The 20,262-nt window shown below is 40.4% G+C and overlaps 2 protein-coding genes across 5 annotated transcripts; one reads left to right on the top strand and one right to left on the bottom strand.

Moving 5' to 3' along the window:
• Nucleotides 1–45: 45 nt before the first annotated feature.
• Nucleotides 46–8,271, bottom strand: si:dkey-183n20.15 (RING-HC_RNF170 domain-containing protein). Of its 3 annotated transcripts, none has more exons than XM_051377281.1 (7): nt 7,350–8,271; nt 4,477–4,580; nt 3,737–3,848; nt 3,149–3,254; nt 1,594–1,667; nt 1,393–1,503; nt 46–979 (listed from the first exon to the last, which is right to left on the bottom strand). In XM_051377281.1, exons 2-7 carry the CDS (start codon nt 4,503–4,505, stop codon nt 635–637), a joined length of 777 nt encoding a protein of 258 aa, XP_051233241.1. In that variant the 5' UTR covers nt 4,506–4,580; nt 7,350–8,271; the 3' UTR covers nt 46–634. The 3 variants fall into 3 exon arrangements, with proteins under 3 accessions (XP_051233241.1, XP_051233240.1, XP_051233242.1); XM_051377280.1 differs by lacking the exon at nt 7,350–8,271 and adding an exon at nt 6,974–7,344; XM_051377282.1 differs by lacking the exon at nt 7,350–8,271 and adding an exon at nt 4,801–4,819.
• On the top strand, nt 6,686–19,875 carry hook1 (hook microtubule-tethering protein 1). Of its 2 annotated transcripts, XM_051377259.1 has the most exons (22): nt 6,686–6,895; nt 8,852–8,937; nt 9,376–9,448; nt 10,379–10,429; nt 10,718–10,850; nt 11,167–11,234; nt 11,436–11,498; nt 12,202–12,285; nt 13,787–13,950; nt 14,034–14,174; nt 15,160–15,361; nt 15,597–15,707; nt 15,805–15,901; nt 15,993–16,059; nt 16,313–16,453; nt 16,624–16,711; nt 16,914–16,945; nt 17,033–17,115; nt 17,285–17,385; nt 17,509–17,610; nt 17,715–17,783; nt 17,882–19,875. In XM_051377259.1, exons 1-22 carry the CDS (start codon nt 6,851–6,853, stop codon nt 18,038–18,040), a joined length of 2,160 nt encoding a protein of 719 aa, XP_051233219.1. In that variant the 5' UTR covers nt 6,686–6,850; the 3' UTR covers nt 18,041–19,875. The 2 variants fall into 2 exon arrangements, with proteins under 2 accessions (XP_051233219.1, XP_051233220.1); XM_051377260.1 differs by lacking the exons at nt 6,686–6,895; nt 8,852–8,937; nt 9,376–9,448; nt 10,379–10,429 and adding an exon at nt 10,460–10,611.
• Nucleotides 19,876–20,262: the final 387 nt, after the last annotated feature.

Raw genomic sequence — 20,262 nt, 5'->3', positions numbered from 1 at the left:
TCAAGTGTAGTGTGTCATATCACATGATAAAGAAATTCCACAAAAGACAATAAATATTCTTTATTTTACACATAAAAACATGAATTCATACAATATGTATTGTAAGTATTTACATAAATGTCAGTATTACAGTACTGACATGACAGATTTTCTTGAGCTTGCTGCAACAAAGCTGCCCAATTAGAGGAGTAAAAATGACAGTGGCCAGTTTTTCTGGGTAAAACCCTAAGAAAATATGGATTATAATTAAAATATAAATGATGAAATTACAATTTAAATTGACATAATTTCCTTCAAATCAACAAACACTGAAGATTTTGCGTATTTAATATGGATTAAAGAGCTTCCAACCAGACACTTTAGGCCTTAGGAATGTAAGGATTTGTGATCACATTTGAACCAGCATACTGCTTGATATTGTATTTTAGATACCACTCTTGCATAGGCTCTGTAAACACTTGACAAACAGGCCTGGAGTCCGCAGTCCGAGGGGCTCAGACGCCGTCTTAACATCTCGACTGTTGCATGCTGTGCAGTTGTCAATATTCTTGCATACACTAATCCAACTAGCTACAGCCAGAAGGAAGAAATCCAATGAAAGTCCATGTCAAACAGCTTGTACTGACACTCTTGTCTACAGTGAACTCCCCATTACTCCTTGTGAGGTTGTAGCATTTGCAGAGTGCCTCCCTCTCTCTGGTGCCATTTGCTGGTTGATGTTGATAACACAGATAAGGAGCAGGATGACCACAACTAGATCATCCAGGACCCCCAGCAGTCCACAGAGGGAGGGGTCTGTTTCTAGAGGATTTTCTGATGAGGAGACAGGCTCCAGAGGAGGGTAGGAGATGGACATGACGGTCCCCACACAGCACAGTGCCACCCTGAAGAAAAACAGCCACACAAGTCCTCCCATGGTGCCCAGGCCTCGGGCCAGTAACTGCAGGAGAAGAGGAGCGTCACACAGGTAGTCTGTTACCTGGATGGGTCAGGGTGCAGAAGAGAAAACAGGTCAGAGATTCATTCTGTTTCAAAGGAAAGGAAATGCTCACGCAAGGTAGGGCAACAAGGTGTGTCAATGTGAAGTGTGTTAACTAGACACCTCCATTGTTGTGTGGTTGTATAGGACAATAAATCCTTGAGGTTGCATAAGTGGTATTCCTGTTACCAAACCTATTATCAGAGGAAACGGTGGAGGTATTCTCATCTTTCTTATGATCTAATCTGATGTGACATTCAAGGCTTTCACACAATCAGACACAGGGAAAGGGTGGAGAATATGGAAAACTACTGTGGAAAGACTTTAATAATAGTGTCTAATAAGACACTACTTTCAGTTAAGGATGTCTGTGATGTTTGATGTTATGACTGAAGGTTAGATAGAATACTGACCCTTCGTGGGGCTCCAGAGTAACGTTTGTTGTAGTCTGTGATTTCCCCGAGAACTTCCTTTGACTGGCGGTCTGTTCGACTCTCGTTAAATAGATTACACAGCACGCTGACCTGGAAAAGCAAAACATTTTCATTCCATGTTCACACTCATTCTGAGCAGACTGTTTAGACTGTGCTTTCATCTGATCATGCATACTGTACCTTCTGTCTGCAGAGAGGGCAGCTGATTGCGTCCAACCAGGACCCGTGTCTCCAGTAGGCGATCAAACAGGGAGCTGCAGAATCAGAACACATATTTCAACACTTTTAAATCAAACATTCAACAGTTTGCACCATAATGCCTCTCTATGCTGCCATCAAATATTTTAATTCCCACTAGACTGTGATGAAACTCTGTCGCAGACATGACAAGCATGCAATGAAGTATTTTTTCACGGTTAATGATAACAGACAGGTGTTTGGGTGGTCAAGGGTTGAAAAGGCTCTGGGTATAAAAGGCCGGAGTAAGACCAGGCAGGTAAGTGGGTCAAGTACAGTGGTTAGAAGTCTACAGTCTGTTAAGGTAAAGGTGACAGCAGGTGTGTGCTACAATAGAAATATCTAATCTGTGACAGATAATATCAAGGTTAAAGAAGCCTCTCGGGTCAACACGTACTGCTCTCCTTACCGTACCGAGGGTCAGTTATAAAGTCTGGTGAAGTTGCCTTTACATGCTATTCCTCTAGGTGCCAGAGCAGCCTTGAGGTATGTTCAGCTGTTCTCCAAGAATGATTGCTTTATCTTAGAAATCAAATACTTTGACCAACCTAAGTCACCTACATTTCTGTCTTTCTTTGTTCAGGTGCATTATTATTATTATTATTCTTATTATCTTTCTTATCTTTATTTATTTGTATTTTAAAACTACTTTATTCTTGTGTGATTTGTATATTTTTGTGTGATTTGTATATTTTATGCACCAATGCACCAATGCACCAAGACAAATTCCTCGTATGTGTAAAAAAACCTGCCTGGCAATAAACCTAATTCTGAATCTGATTATTAGGAATTATTATAAGAAGCACACCTTTGAGTAACTGCAATGTCTACTGAGTTTAAAATGATTAAAAGCTAATCAAAACCTTACAGCTAGGCCAATACTTTGTTGACGATGGTAGCAGCACGATTGGTCTATCTAAAAAGTTTTATCTAACTCACTCCAATATGATGATGAAATACATCAATCATGTCCATCTGTGAATTTTAACTTTTTGAAGGGTCACCTCTGCACATCTGTGAACAACTAATTGACTGTTTGTTTTTTGTTTGACTCACTAAATTTATCTTATATAACCGTACACCTTTGAGAAAAATAACGTAAGTAAAGCTGTCAGGTGAGAGGCAGAGTTGGAAAAACCATGGCAACAGTTAGTTATTGAAAGCCGAACAGGCCTCAAGGCTCGAGACACACGGCTGCAGCGCGCTCATGCTACACTGACCAGCCAATGAATTAATCAATACAGACATAAACACATGATGTAAGAGGTGAGAGAGTGAATGAAAAATGAATTAAAAAGAATAAAACTTGTTTGCTCTGATGTTTTTATAGAGTCAGAAGTCAGTTTGTGTGTTTAGCTGTGTGTGTGTGTGTGTGTGTGTGTGTGTGTGTGTGTGTGTGTGTGTGTGTGCGTGCGTGCGTGCGTCCGTGTGTGTGTGTGTGTGTGTGTGTGTGTGTGTGTGTGTGTGTGTGTGTGTGTGTGTGTGTTGAGTCTCATACCACAGAACAAATGGCCACAGTTGGTCTGGACTGGGAAGCTGGCCGTCTGCAGGCAGACTGGACAGTGCCAGTCTCGGCTTGAGGATGGCCATGGCTGTGTAGATTCCTAAAGAGATGAGAGGTGAAAAACAGAAAGAAGGAAATAGGAAATATAAAACAGAAAGATGAGGAATAAAGTATGAAGCAGAGAAATGGCTGATAAATCTAACAAAATCTTATATTTCTTTAAAAGAATTTGATGACCCCACATAACAGACATTATAATAGATACATGTTCCGAGATTATAGATGTAAACAGTGAGATCATTATCAGTTGTTTGGCAGCAACTCTCTCCACCAGACTGTGACCCTAATAAACCCAATAATAATCGTCACACAGGAGTGCCTTACAGTGATAATACTGTTTACTGCATTTGTGTTTGTCCTGTCATTACTGTTTGTTGAAAACTGGCTCTCTTTTTGAAGAAATGTCATCAATTTAGGACTGAAGAACCTGCAAAACCTCAGCTTCATTATCTGTGTTGACTGTGTGTGTGTGTGTGTGTGTGTGTGTGTGTGTGTGTGTGTGTTTGTGTGTGAAACTTTCACCTTGTGGCAGCTTGTATATGTTGATGCTGACTGCTCGGGTGTGCACGCCAGACATTTGGATGACCCGAGGTGACCGTGACACACTGGACCTTCAGAGGGGAGACGGTCCAGTCTACAAAGTGACACAACATGGCAACCATGATAAACACGCCTTAAATACCACATAGTATCTGCTATGGAGGAGATACTGACACAAAACTAACGATTTGTGAGATAAGGTTGACTGATTGTACTCGGCACTTTTCTATTTGTGGATGACAGATGTTGATGCTCTGACTACAGCCCAGCTAAGTGACATGTTGCATCCACAAGGACTTTAGGAAAGTCATTTAACTAAATGATTTTAAGCTTATTCTGCATTTATTTCTAAGATAAATATTTTAGATGTTAAAAAAGTAAAAAGAATGTAAAATAAAATCATCACATTTATTAAATTAAGTCAGTTGCTGAAATAGATCATTAACACTTAAGAAAAAAGGCTTTGGTGTGAAACATGTTTAGCTTCACGTTTTGTGGAGATTTTTTGATTAAACATGTCATATTACACAAGTGTAGTGGATTACTTTCAGATCTGGTGGAGCGAGCCTGGGTGAGGTCAGATCAAAACACACTCTTCCCCTTGAACCTCAAAAACCTAAATTATCTTTATGAGTACAGTTACAGCGCACAGCCCCACTTGTGTTCTAAGAAGGCAAACACAAACCTATCAATACTACCAAATTTAACAAAATGAGACTCACCTTGACTGAGAGCTGTGGTAGCGGTGCATAGCTGAGCTAGAAACAGCAGCTGACAGGTAGTCACTGTCTCCCAGAAGGAAGTGAAGTGCTGCCTGACAGCATCACTGTTCAAAATAAAGTGGAGCTGCATGTTAATGATCAACTACACCCTCCAATATCAGCTGGTGTCTGAGGCTTCCTGCTTACGGGTAGCAGTAATGCTGTCAGATCAATAAAGCAGTGGTCTGTGCACAGCCGTACTACTCCAAATAACATATGATGAAACATTACAATAGACCTTTAGGGTAAACGTATTCATATAATTACATCTAATAAGCCACCCACCCCAGATTCAGTCTGGTCAGAAGGAAAGTATTTGGGTCACATGACTTTCCACCAGATCAAAGCCAGAAAAAATCCCTCCCACGCTGTGTGTAAGTAGGCTTGATCCAACCTCACCAATCATTTACCCAAAGTTTACTCTGCCGACAGCCCTGCCTCAAATAATTCCACTTTTACCATAAACCCCTTGTTGTGAAATGCATGTGAACGTCACTGACATTAACACCACGAGTTGTGAAGAGGCACCTCAGCTGAAGATAATCAACCCAGCAACAGAAAGGAGGCCACACGTCTTCTCAGGCTGTACCGTTCTTTTAAGATGACTATAAAGCAAAAGTGTTGGCCAAATGCAGCAATAAAGCAAAAACAAACTCTCTCTCTTACAGTATCTGGCAGTGAGTGAAGATGTGGTAATCTTCACATACTTCACCATGGCAGCAATTGCAGAAATATCCTGGCAAATATTTGCATAGGCCCTTCACCTCAGATAGGAGCTGAAGAGAGGGAGTTAGAGGGGTTCAGGTCATTTAAAAATAGCAGCCATCAGTCAGTAAGGGTCAGGGTTTCAGAGTGACAGAGATCAGGAGATTAAACAGAGGCGCTCACCTACTGACAGTTAAACACAGGACAGAGGACGCTACTGCTGGCCACATGGGTAAAGTCCAGTCTCAGATCATACACACACTGATTCTACTATGCTCAATGGTCACCTAGTTGTCTGCCCTAGAGAGTGATGTAAGAATGCCTTGTGTTAAATTCAACCAAATTCAAATGAAATATGTAACAAGGCCACAAGTGCAGGTTATTTTCCATATTGTGGCTCACACAGCAGGTGATACATGTGACATTTGTTATCTTGGATAAGCAGTGAGTATTGGTAACACAATTACACACACCCTCACGTGAGTTACAAATACACATAACGTGAGGAGGTTTATTGTATTCATGAGAAATGATTTACCGTCAGTGAACGGTTGGCAGGCTGCCAGGCTTTTAGTGGCTGTCTGAGAGCAGGCTGACTTTATATTTCTAGTTAATATAACCCATAAAACAGGGATAAAAGGGATTAACATTTCATTGGTATTCAGTTTCCAACTCCAAGAAACCTGTAAAACTGGCTGTGCAGGATCATCTGACGAGGACACGTAGTAAAAAAATCATTTGTGTATTAAACAAAAGCTTACTCTGAGAAAAACAAATTTTCTTAAACTAGTTTATTTGATATTTCTATTAATGTATGTTTGGGGATTTTGTAGTTCTTTTCTATTTTTTTATTTGGGCAAAGCTTAGTAGCTTTTCCACCTGTATTCATATGGTTTTGGTTGTAACTTTTTTTTAAAGAATACACGAACCTGACTGCAATATTTTTTTTTACTATTCTATCTATGTGGCTTCATGTGGACTAGTATGTCGAGTTTTATCCACTGCAGCCACACCCGCAAAGATCTTAAAAGCTAAGATGTTGTAATAAAGTATGTTTATAATAACTTCATCAACCGAATGCCGGATGACAATGTCACAATTGTACTGAGCTGTTTGTACAGTATTGACAGCAGCTTGAGTACTAAACATACCAAAATAGTCTTTATTTCATAAAATAATACTAATATAACTGCGTTCATTTTCTCAACCAGACTTATCCATCAATAATGAGAGAAGGGAGCGAATTTGATCATCAAAAATGTTGTGATTGTGGGGGGCGTATGTAAATCGCAGATCACGCCCACTGATTGGCTGCAGCGCGGTTTAACACCCGTCAATCTCAGCAGAGCTCAACACTGATTGGATGACGCTTGTATCCCCCGCCCCCTCCTCACTTCTCCTCAGCCCCGAGCCTGCAAGCAAGTAAACGTCAAAGAACTAAGGAGCTGCGCCATTCGCGTACGTCTTACGTTGTTTTCATGGCGGAGCGGCAGTCGTGGCCGCTCACTGTACGTATTTATCGTTAGAGATTTACCTCTTGGCAGCAGGTGAGGTCAAATGCAGAGGGAAGGAGCGGAAGAGCTTTGCTGACAGGTGGAAAACATTTTAGTTTTAAGCTAAAAAGGAACAAATGGACGAGTATAAAACGGCACTGACCGACAGCCTCATCATATGGGTGAGTTTGTGGTTTTTCCCCCCCGTGGTGTTGTGTGAATGTGTCGTCGGGAGGAAATTATGAAGCGTTTTCGCTTACCTGTTGTAGTGTTGGGGGTGGGGGTGAAAAACACTCCTTCACCACCAGCGGAGAGAGAAACTGAGAGTCAGCTGGTTCAACAGCAGCATCGTTGTTATTAGCTTTAATTAATTTAATATTTCCTCTGTCCACCGGCTAGCTAGGTGAGGAGCTGGCACTGCAGGCTAATATTATTATTATTATTATTATTATTATTATTATTATTAAGTTAACACTACGAGACAACAGTGTCCTTCAGTGTAGTCCACCCTCGCCAGGTTAACACTGCTAATCCCATTAACCAGGAGATATTTGTGGAATGTCGTTTTAATGTTGTTGACATTATGTAACTGATTAAATGAAGCTAACACGAGCAACAGTTAATACCTTTATTTACCTGAGACACCTGGCTAACGTTAGCTAGCGTTGCTTGCTGCACCTGTTCTTCTTCGTGGGTGTTAATGCAGTGTGTTGACTAACCTTGAGTTAGTAGTAGGCTCTAAATCCTGTGGCTGTATCTAAGCCACATCCATTACTTTGTTGAACAGCAGTATCACTAGGTAAGAGCTTAGATGAAGCTTAGCAGGCCAAAAAACATTTGTGTCCAGTTATGAGAATAACAAGTTACCATTTGAAGTCAGATGTGGTGGAAGGGTTAAAGTAAGTAAGGAAAATGTAAAACTATATAAAAATACTACAGTAAAGGTCCTGCATTTAAAATATTTCTACTACTAAATATTAGCATCAAATTATATACAAACATTACATCAATGGATCATGATCCATATGGCCAGAAGCTGCAGTTTGTTTAATAAAAGTTAAATGTGTGACAGAACAGCATTATAATGAAGAACTGTAGGTGTGTAGAGATGTCCTGGCCTACAAATCTTCCTCCTCAGATTTTCATGTTTGTTTGGTACAGACTACAAACAATTATCCTAATTTTAGTAGTTGTTTTTTTTCCAGTGAGAATTAAATGTGTGAAACAAAAATGATCATTCCCACTATCGTGAATAATATTGCAATCGCCTTATCTGTCAAAATAATTCCCTTTTTATTTTTGTTTTTACCATATCGTGCAGCCCTAATCCTTTTGAGTGAAGCATCACTAATGTTACAGCCAGTGAAGGTGGAGCCATTTTCAGCTACTCTATATACAGCAGGGTAGCTTCATCTATAACAGTATCATTATTACTTTGTTTATTTATATTTTGTATCGGCAAAGTAACTAAAGCTGTCATATAAATATAGTGGAGTGGAAGTGTAAAGTAGTGTACAATGAAAATACCAAAGTAGTAAATCTACTGAGGCACAGTACTTGAGGAGATGTACTTAGTTGACGTCAGACTCATAACTTTAAGTCAGTCCCTCCAAACAGTGGACTTACTTTTAATACCAGCTGCCAGTACCAGTCAATGTTTTTAAAATGGTGGTTGTCTCATTTTGGACCAGTAGCCTTTAGACAGGTTTGATAATGACTATGAACAGCAGGATGTGTACAGGACACAGTTGGGCAGTTCTTGTTCAGAGGAAAAGGATGTTAGTGCAGGAGAGTTCACCTGACACTATGGTTGCTGCTTGAAATATTCATATCCTCACTTAAGTTAAGCAGGGAAACCTTTGTCTGTGTCTGGCTGTTGTGGTGTATTTGCCGCTTCTATCTGCAGTCCTACCTGTCACTCTACTGTCCCTGTCCTCTACTATCTCCTCTCTTTGTGACTTATTCTTTCCCTTATAGCAGGATGCAGGTGCACAGCTCTCTCAGGACATCACACATGCAGGGTTTTAGAGAAACTCTTTAGTGATTGCTAGGTTGGTGCAGCTTCTGAATATCATCACCCCGTAACCATGTTTTATTCCTTTCACTCTCCTTGGATTGCATTATGATGATGCTCTCAGCTGCAGACCTTCAACACTCCTGCACCCTGCAGAGTGGTGGAGGAACTGACCACTGGAGTGGCAATATCACAGGCACTGCATCAAATGTGAGAGAACACACACACACACACACACACACACACACACACACACACATACACACATACACACTTACAGCCACAGGAATACAACATATAGGGTGACCAGATATGCCCCATTAAGCATGATGTCTGCCTACTCTGCATCATTTATTTAAAGTCTGGTTTGGCTCAAATAATTAAATAAATAAAAGCAATTTTTCTACTGTACTGTTACTCTCCAATTACACGTTCAACCCACAGCTGAATGAAAGAACACTCCTGCTTTCTATGGATTATCTAAACATATTTCCAGGTACTGTAGGAAATAACTAGCTTAAGAAAAAGAAGGTTGAGAGACAGTAACGGCAACATTTAATATTATCTAGATGAATTTGACCTTGAATGGCATGTAAAAATTATGTGCAGTTAAACTTGTGCCTCTCTGTGTCTGATTATTGTGTGCAGAGACCCAGCTTGGTTCACTGATGGATGGCTTGGTCGTATCAAAACAGATGTTGAAGATAACTGGAGACTGAAGGTACAGAGCAGTGCTGTCTTCCCCATCCCCCTCTGTCCTCCCTGACTTCACTCTTCATAATTTGCTAACCCCCCCCATTATGCTAAATCCTCTGTTTGCTTCAACCCTGCTGAACTGTCCTTGACACTGACCTCCTGCCTGCCCCAGGGGAGCTGTTCCTGGCTTAACTCGCACTCTGCCCCCATGCTCTGACTTCTCTGGTGAAATGTGTACATGTATGTCATTGTTTCCCTGTTTGGCTTGGACTGTGTTTTTCCTGTTTCTGTTTTTCACAAAGACATTTTGACATGTCACAGTAGCAAAAGCACAGGTAGAAATGATAAAATGAATGATGGCTGAAATCCATTTAGGGGACTTCAGTTTAAGCATTACTGGGACACTTGGTAGAAAAGAGCTATCTTTGTTATTATTATTATTATTAAAGAGCTATGTTATTAACTTTTTCTACTATGACCAGTCAAAATGGCTGCTGTGAAAAAGGCTTATTGTCATTTGTGTACATTTGAAGTCTTCATTTAGTCATTGCATGAACATATATCATGGTGTCTGCAGGGTCTTAAAAAGTGTAAATTCCAATAATCTGAAATTATTCAGATCCAATTGATTGGATTAAGGAAGTTATCGTTACTTGCATAAAGTTGCATTTTTCAGTCTCACTTTTAAATATGTTTTGGGGAAAAACTTGTATTGATCATGCTGTAATGACTACAAAACAAAACCAATAAGGAGCCAATACCAATTTTCCTTCGTATCCTTTGTCCTTTTTTGCCAGTATGGACATAGAATAGGTCTTAGATTAAAAAGTCTGAAATTGAACCTGATGAAACTGCAGAAACCCTGATTATGTTTGAAGGGAATCTCAGTTTAAAATGGGAACCAAGAGAACTAACAACCGAGTTCATAACATTTCATAATCTTGTGTGTTTTCAGATGAACAACCTGAAGAAGATCCTTCAGATGGTGGTTGATTATTATAATGAGGTAGGTTGTGGCCATGTTCTCTATATTCTCCTTTTGTTTGCACAGTTGTCAGGTGACTGGAAAACGCACTGTGTTCATTCGATTCTTGTGGGAGTCGTAGTGTGCACTGTTTACGTTGCGCAGAGTCCCAGGAGCCTAGTGTGCAGTTGAGATCAAAACAAGCATCAAGCAGCTGAAGCCTGGTACATAATAAAGTACTGAAGCACAACAATGTTTTATATCTATTTTGCTAAATCAACACATGCTTGAAATATTTTATTACTGTTACTGTTATCTCTGTACCATCAGGTCTTAGGCCAAGAAATCTCAGACTTCCCCTTGCCAGATCTGGCTCGGGCGGCAGAGCATTCAGACCCAGTGGAACTGGGGCGGCTGGTGCAACTCATACTGGGCTGTGCTGTCAGATGTGAGCGGAAACAAGGTATGTGGCTGCTTCTGTGTTAGACGCATGTTCCCATATTAGACACAAACATATACTCAGATATCTACAGTAAACATGTCCAGTACTCTGTGTAGATAGAAAGGGAATTATTCCATTAAAATCCAGTTAGGTGAAGCCGAACAATGTTTAATTATTGCCCAGCCAACCCACTGACAAAGGCAGAGACCATCAGGCAGCCTGGCTGGGAAATCAGTGACGCCAGTGTTACATTTAAAAGTGGGACACAAATGCTGAAAAATAATAAACAATTCAGTCAGTGTTTGTCGTTGATAAATCTCTCTCATTCTATCGCCAGAATACATTCAGATCATCATGACCTTGGAGGAGTCTGTGCAGCATGTTGTCATGACAGCCATCCAGGAGGTCAGTCCATCCTAATGCCAAGTGTCTCTCTTGCACAGATTAGAGATATTAACAATATCCAGGAAAGCTTGTTGTAAAGCAGCAGCAGTAGTTGTTGAGGGAGGGCAGAGGGTATGCTTGTGTTCAGGGAAAAATTGGATGGGGCTTTGCAGCTATTCTAATGAGTCTATGTAATCCATAAATCACATTTTTCCTCCTCAGCTCATGAGTAAAGAGATCATGGCCCCGTTTGGAGCTGAACTGTCAGGGGACTTGGAACAGCAGGTCAGTGTTATTACTACAGAGACTCCCAACTGAGGGAGGCTCTTTTGGTAGAAAGCTGGTACTTGCTGCTGTAAAACTCTCTTAACTATTTTCATTGGAAGATAAAGTCTTTATGCCCAATTTGTTAGACAAAAAAATATGATTACAATGTAATGATTAATGTGTAAGTAATTTGGTCAATAAGTCATCAGATTTAAAATCATTTATATTTTGTCTAAAAAGCGAAACAACAATCAATTGAACAGTTTAACTTTCCGTCAGTTAGTTGGTTTATTAACTATGGTTTCAGCTTAAGTGTATAAATTGCATAAAATTATCAGTGTAACACACGGTCCAAGTTAAAGTTAACATTACTATTTCAAAGGAGTCGCACTCACCTCACACAGCTCGTCACTGGGACATTTATTCTTCCGGATCTGTTTGAAGAAGAGCATGACCATTGACTGTATAGAGATTTCCAGAGCTCTCAAATATTAACTCTCACTGCACAGTGCAGCACTCTGTGCATCTGCTGCATTAACAGGCAGGAGGAGAGCGGGATAAGTTCTGTGTAACAGCCTTAACATTGGGTAAAAAGTTAATGTCCATCCATGAAGAGGAGGTGATAATTTAAAGAATTGTCCTTCTGACCCGAGTGTTGCAGTAGAACCAGTCCATCTGAATGTATGTGTTAGTTAATTCTGCTTTTTCTTCATGTGTCCAGCTGAAAAAAGCCCTAGAGGACCTCACTGAACTTCTTTCAGAGAAGGAAGCGTTAGCCCAACGCTGTCAAGAGCTGGACATGCAGGTGAATACAGAGCTCATGAAGACACCCTGGAGTATTTCTACAGGAAAACATACATTAATATGATTAATTTACAGCGGTCTAATCTCAGTCTCAACTGATATTCTCCATGTCCACACACACACACACACACACACACACACACACACACACATACACGCCTGTGGCACAGTATAAACAGGAGTTGTGTAATTCGCTGTAATGCTTGGGTCTATTGTCTGGAGCTGCTGTGGCAGAAAGACTGTGGGCTCACAGTCTGGGCTCTGCTGGTTCCACTGTGGCAACCAGCCCATGCTCTGCCACTGATAGAAGGCCTCACTCACTGTGCAGGCAGACTGTTTAGCACAGGCACTGATACACTGTTCAACTGGACTCTCGACAGATTTGATTTGTTCTGTCTCCAGTCTTGCTCATCTCTCGCCGCAGTGAGGTAAGTCCAACATGGCTGACCATTTTGCAGAACTAAACCCATCTACACCAGCTGCTCAAATGTTTACTCTAACTCCGCTAACAGATGGCTCAATCAGGATTCAGATTGAGACAAGTCATGCATTGTGTGGTTTTATTCCAGTAATTCACCCAGGAACATCTGTCTGTCATAACACCCTCCTTTTTTAACCGCCAGATGGTTTGTCCCACAAAACCATGGTAAAGGACAGACACGTTAAAAAAATACTTGGCAGGTTATTGGATGAACCATCTGTCCATCACAGGCAAACTTTTACCAGTCAGATCTATGAACTATATAACATTGTCAAACTCTTACTGAACCCAGCGAAATCCTCTTTTCCATCGAGGAAAGTCTTCAGTGACATTCTTTGCTCCTCTTTTAATGAAGAAACACATTCCAGTTCTGATTAAACTGATGCTAGCAGCATCTACTCTAATCTGTTTTTTATTGTTGTTTAACAAACCATGCCTTCTTGCTGTGTCATACCTAGCACCCACTCCTGTAACTGCCAATACTTCTACTAAAATATTATTTCTTTTATCATATTGATTTCAACCATGTAGCCCAGGCCTAAACATGTAGTTGCTGATGTTAGACACTGATCCTACAGGTTGTTTCTATCTATTTGTATGCAGGACTTTTAGACAATGACAAGTTAATGTTGGACTAGTAGTCCAGTGTCTGGTGATAAAAAGTACACAAGGGAAATGATGGGCGAGAAGTAAAACTAACTAACCGTGTATTAACATGTTTGCTTAAAGTGCACTTTGTCTGTGCTCTGCTTCCAGCATGGATTAACTGCACTGTTTGCTTTAACAGCTGGGAGACCAAGAGCATTCTCTATAATAGAATGGGGTGTGTCTTTTGAAGCTCAGATGTGTCTTTGCTGCTTTGCATGAAATATAATTGACCAAAGAGAGATTTAACATCACATATTCTTCCTACTGACTTGACACAAATGTTTGGTTTTTTTTTTTCTATATTTAAGTTACTGTAACTTTGAAATTGTATCATTTGCAAGAGTGGGTCTAAACCTTATTGTACCTGGACCAGGTGGCTGTTCTTCAGGAGGAACGGAACAGTTTGTTGGCAGAGAACGACGTCCTAACAGACCGAGCCAATCAGCTGGATACATTCGATGACCCAAGCACACCCTCAGGGAGAAAACACAGCCAGTTGCAGCAGCAGTTAGAGGCACTGCAGGAGGAGAACTTCAGGTGTGTCTCCTGCTTAAATGCAGTGCAGTAACCTCTCCATAGTTGTAAAGGTCCGAACCATGATGCATATTTGCATTTTTTAGGCTGGAGGCTGCTAAGGATGACTACCGGATCCACTGTGAAGAGCTGGAGAAGCAGCTGATTGAAGTTCAGCACCGTAATGACGAGCTCACCAGCCTGGCAGAAGAGTCTCGAGCTCTTAAAGATGAACTGGACGTTCTGAGGTTTGTGTCCATCTGGGTTAGTGCACTGTAACAGGTTGATGGGGGCTTTTATTTAGAGTGCAGACTACAAAAATAAGCAAAGTAATATACTGTGAAAAATGCTGGACAGAATTTTCTACGACTTTCTTTCTTCAAAGAGTAGCATGCAGAATGACATCTTGTTGTTTCCTGATGAGGTGGGAATGGTGGAAAGGGAAGAACTCATGATTAACCAGTCCCTCCGCAGATTGTTGTGGGCCAAAATCCTTGATTATGCGGCACGTTTTCTTAAAAAACGCGATGGAACATACCGCAATTTATGAAATTTTATGTGATAAAATTGCGGCTTCATCGCAGAGTTTGCAGCTTTTCGATGACGTCCTTCATAACGTTTCCATGGCAACAGGGGAAAATGGCTGCTCTTGTGTTAAGTAAACGCAACATTTTTCAACTTTCTGCTAAGATATATGTGACTTTTTTGCAACGAAAATGCCGGGATTATGAAATCATGCGAGCCCCGCATATTTTGCGCGGAAATCAGCAGTTTATGCGGCGAAAGTGCGGCGTATTTGGAAAAAATGCGGACTTTGGCTGATTATGCATTGAATTATGCGATCGCATTATCGCGTTTTTCTGGAGGGACTGATTAACTCCTCTTGTCTGGTTGAGGGTGTGTTAATCAGTAAAATTAGATAAAGTTTTATTTGGCTGGAACAAAAATCTGCATACAAATGGCTCTCAACTGGCTTTGGTTGACTTCTTGCATGAGCACAAACAAGAAGAAGCAGGAAAACAACATTAACACACAATGTAATAGTCCACCATAAGGTAAAATAATCTAAACTATAAATTATTCACAATTCATATGGGGAAAAAGCCTAAAATCTTCACCTAGTAGAGAGCAGGGATTAGTGCCTAAAGGTAGAAAATTCTTCTTCCTGACGCAGATTAGTGTCACAGTTATTCACTGATATTTCTGTATTTATTTTGTATTAATGCACTGTAGGAACTGCTCAGATCGTGTGGTGATGCTGGAGGCCTCAGTGGAAACATACAAACGGAAACTGGAGAATCTAGGTGATCTGAAGAGGCAGATGAAGCTGCTGGAGGAGAATAACATGACGTACATGCAGAACACTGTTAGCTTGGAGGAGGAACTCCGCAAGGCAAACGCTGCCCGTGCACAGCTCGAGTCATACAAGAGACAGGTGAGCGATATGCACAGCATGGTTTGAAGGGAAACGCCACTCCAAAATAAAACTTATTTATTGTTACACTTATTGTTATAAATCTCATACGGTACAGATTTGATTTCTTTAACTTGGACAGCAGAAAGACAGATTGTAGTGATTACGTTTAATACCATTTATTAGGTAAAAGAATGTATTTAGTGCCACATATTGTTTTATTTGTTAACCTTTGTGCTCACGTGCTGTTTGTCAGGTCCAGGAGCTGCACAGGAAGTTGTCTGAGGAGACGAGGCGAGCAGACAACCTGGCTTTTGAGATGAAGAAGTTAGAAGAAAAGCACGAGACTGTGATGAAGGAGAAAGAGGTGTGGCAGCTTTATGAAACGTGTCAGAAGGATTTTTTACTCTAGCTGTGGTAAACATCCTTCACTAACATCTGGACTGTTTCTCCCCTTCCACTAGAGGATCATCATCGAGAGAGAGTCTCTAAAGGAGATCAACGAGGAGCTGCGATGCACTCAGGCTCAGCAGCTCCAGCAGCTCCAGCTCTCCCAAGCAGGTACCTCACAGGATAGTCATATCTGACAGTAAAGACACTACTTTACCATTTGTCACCTTATTATTCTAAAGTGCACTTATACTTTTTATAGGGATGCTTCCTTCTGGCAGCCCCAGCCATGATAACCTGGCAGCTGAATTAATACCCATTGAATACAGGTAATGGACCAGGCATGTCCAAACTATTCTACAGTTTGTTCCAACTAATCAAGAGCAAACCTGATCAGTCGTTTGAAGACTGAGATCAGCTGAATAAATGAGTGGAGCTTAGTGTGCTCCTGCTTGGTCGGGGTGAAAACCTGCAGCCACATTTATGCCTGCAATAGATGCAGTTTCTGGCAATGTAGAATTTGTTTACCTCCTGCTCCAGTGTAATGTGTGAACCCTGCCTTTTGTATGTGTGATTGTTCAGAGAAAAGTTCATCAGGCTGCAGCATGAGAACAAGATGCTGAGAGTGCAGCAGGAGGAGTGTGAGAGGGAGAAGATAGCTGCACTTCAGGTCCAGCTGGAGGAAGCACATAAGACTCGCAGTGAATTGGACACTGAGAACAGGTTAGCAGAGTTAATTTCTCTTTGTAAGTCAGCAACAGATTGATGTGACAGTCATAGGCTGCTCTGCTGTTGATTAATTTTTGCTCTGTTATTTTTTAAATTGTGTTCAATTATTTTTAAAATTGCATTATTTTAATATTTCCGTCTTCTTCTCCATGATCAATCTGCAGACTGAGTCGAGAGCGCATCGGTGAGCTGCAGCAGCAGGTCGAGGACCTCCAGAAGGCTCTGCAGAGTCAGGCAGCCAAACCTGATGATGTAAGTGTGCCAGGAGCACTGGCGCCAATACAGAGGAAATGTCCCACACAGATAATCTCATTGCTGTTTGGACTTTGTGCTGGCGCACATTAGTTGACGTTTTCAGTCAAAATGTTAAACTGATTCAGAGCAAATCGTTTATTTTGTAAATGTAATCATTGTACTGTATTTGTAGAAGCTTTAAAGTTGTTTGTTTTTTCAGTCAAACCTGAAGAGAAAACTTGATGCGCACATGTAAGTGTAAATTATGGGTCAGTTTTTGGATAAAAGTTGAGAGATGTAAAATTAATGTCTGGTAAAGAAACAGCATTTATTTCTCAGGGTCCAACTGAACGAGGCTCAGGATGAAATCATGAAGAAGAAAGAGCTGCTGGAGGACCTTCAGCCCGATAACACTCAAAATTGTAAGTCTCACGTCTCCACTCAGTCTGAGTTTGCCAATATGACACCAGCAACCTCAGGAGTGGAAAATGTAACATAATATAATAACATAATAAAATGTCACGCTGTATCAGTTCACCACAGCGCCGTATGACTAAAGTGGAACCTCATCATTTCTTCCTTGCCTCTAAGCCCTGAAGCTGGATGAGTTGATGGCTGCTCTGAAGAAGAAGGATGATGACATGAGGGCCATGGAAGAGAGGTACAAAATGTACCTGGAGAAAGCTCGCAATGTGAGTGATAAGAGTGTCATTTCTCTTATTTTTTATACAAAGTCTAGTTTTTAAAACACAAGGTTGAGTCCAGCAGTTTGAGCTCACTTGTATTCAGAACCGTCTTTCTTTTCCTGCTTGTAGGTGATCCGAGCGCTGGATCCTAAGCTAAATCCAGCCACCGCTGAGATCCAGGCTCTGAAGAACCAGCTAGCAGATCGGGACAAGCAGATTGTAACTCTGGAGGTAGATCTGCTTTTTGAGTCATTCACAGCATTTAAGCATTTGTGATATGAAGATACAGTATTTTTTTTAAACTAAGCTCATATTTGGTTGATTTGCCTCTGTAGCGTCAATGTGAGCAGGCCAGACTGAGAGAGTACGAGGAGAAGCTGATCGTCACAGCGTGGTACAACAAGGTAAAATGAAATCACAGCAAATTATGATATTCACTGCGCCTTTTATGACATTATTGACGCTTTAAGTATACTGCAAATTTGTTTCTCTTCATCCTCAGAGTCTAAACTTTCAGAAGTTGGCAATTGAATCACGTCTCGGTGGCTGCACCTCCTCCATGGTGTCCCCCGCCCAGTCCTTCTTGTCCCAGCAGCGGCAAGTCTCAAACGCCCCACGCCGGGCACTTTCCATCAGCGTGCCTGCCACTACCTCCAAGTAGACCTTGACATAGAGCCAAATGTTTCAGCTTTATTCAGTTAAGGGAAAAATACCCTCCCTCACTCCCTCCCACCATTGAGCACTTAAGTGACCTTAAACACATCTGCTCTCAGCGCTTGGGGAGGGGTCACTGATTAGCTGACTGGGATCGATGAGCACTTACTTATTAAACACAACCATGTAGGCCACACTCCTGATGTTATAGCATACTGTCCCATGTTAACACTGGCTACAGGCTGACCTTCACATAGATCATGAACCCACAACCTGTGTTCACCTCACTAGTTAAAGTAGTGCACAGTCCCAACCATAGACGTGGAGCATATTTCCCATCTGCCCTCTTTGCTTTGCAGATTCAGCTGAATTCTTGTAATATAACCAATTTATCCTTCACTCTCTTATGTCCTGTCATGCTGTGTACGTGATCAGGAACAAGAGGAACATTAATGAATGCTTATCTATTTTATTCAGAATCGGAGCCCATTATATATATGATTGTGACTTTAAAATGGGTTACTTGAATGCTAAAGCCAACTAAATGTAACTTCAGATGGTTGTTAATGTGGAAAACTGTACCATCATACTATGCAGTTAAGGAGGTATTAATGTCATCCAGCGGACTGATGAAAAGACAAGCTTGCTTTAAATGTCTTTGAGAAAATGATTGCTATATTTGGTGCTGGCCACCAACTGCTTTTAAGCATCAAACATCAGACACAATTACACTACTCACAAAAAGTTAGGGATATTCCACTTTCGGGTGAAATTTATGGAAAATTTTAAAAAAGTTGATGCTACACTGATATTATATCATGAAAGTAGGGCACTTAAGTAGAAGGTCAAATTAAGATCACCTGGAGAGGTTATAGTGCATTTTATGTACATTCTGAAATTTCATCCGAAAGCCGAATATCCCTAACTTTTTGTGAGTAGTGTGTATTTTTTTTTTTTTTTTACTGAAATGGAACAAGCCCATCATGTAAAGCTGTGAATATCCTATAAATCATATTAATTAAAATCAACCTGATGTGCTGCAACAACAAATCCTACACAAGATATCCAGGATTAGTGTATGTTTCGTGTATTTTCTATATATCTAAAGTGTGATTCGACTTCCTTACTGGCAGGATGCTCAAAATTAAAACTGGCAGGCCTTTCTATTCACCGAATATCTTAAATCTTATTTAGTAGTGTGTAATCAAGTCTATAATCTATGAAGTTGTACAGCTCTAGTGTAAACATGATTTTAACACCAGCTTCTGATCCAAATGTCAGAACCAGGTTAAGCTTTCATACAGTATCTGCAAATTGTAACTTGAGAATTTGAATTACTGTAGTTGATATTGTATTTAATCATGGACATGTTTTGCGGCTGTTTTAGTGTCGGTGGAAACTCAGTGAGGAGCGCTGTGGAGAAGCTGCTGTTTTCTTTGATATTGTGGGTTATTTTTCTGTTCAGCCTTTATGGAGTATTAAGTTAAACTGCACTAGTTTCACAACATGAAATGGCTGTTGATTGCCTTGTCACTCTCTATGTCTGCAATAACACTAAAGAGGCATTTTGTTATGATGGTTTCACCATCTGTGATGGATAGATGTAAGTCAAAGCGATTTTATTTTCCATTTGCAGTGGATGATTTGTAGATTGCTGATTCAAAAGTTGTGTCATTTATATGAAGATAAGATGTATGATGAACGTAGCACAGCACATAAACTACATGTGTAAGGTTTTGTTTGTAAATGAAGAAAAGTGGGCAAGGCATAATGAATTTTCAGGAATTTAGGTACATTTAAATCTTTGGTTTTCTTGTGAATAAATAAATTCTTTTTCTAAAAGTGTGTTTTACATTGAGTAGCATCAATCTTATCAAAAACCAAAGCTTAAAATCATTGTATTTAATTTTAAACACTGTTCACAAATCATTTGACACATAGGTGTTTATTTCATGTCATCAGTGCCTTCACATATGGCAATAAAGCAGATATTTTACAAATCAACCACATTTGGATAGATCCAACCATGCACAACTGTAAGTAACATACAAGAGACAAAAAGGAGAATGAAATCTGCCATTTCTGTAATTCTTTTAGTGGGCAATAGTCCAACTGAAATCACAGATATCATGGTTACTGGTGTTTGAAAAATGATAATTCAACACAGTCACATGTTATGAGATTATAAAACAAAGCATGCTATAGTTCATTTATAGCTCCAATATTTCA

Source organism: Dicentrarchus labrax, unplaced genomic scaffold (genome assembly GCF_905237075.1).
Source record: "Dicentrarchus labrax unplaced genomic scaffold, dlabrax2021, whole genome shotgun sequence".
In the NCBI taxonomy this organism is placed as follows: Eukaryota; Metazoa; Chordata; class Actinopteri; family Moronidae; genus Dicentrarchus; species Dicentrarchus labrax.
This window is presented reverse-complemented; position numbering and strand designations above follow the sequence as displayed.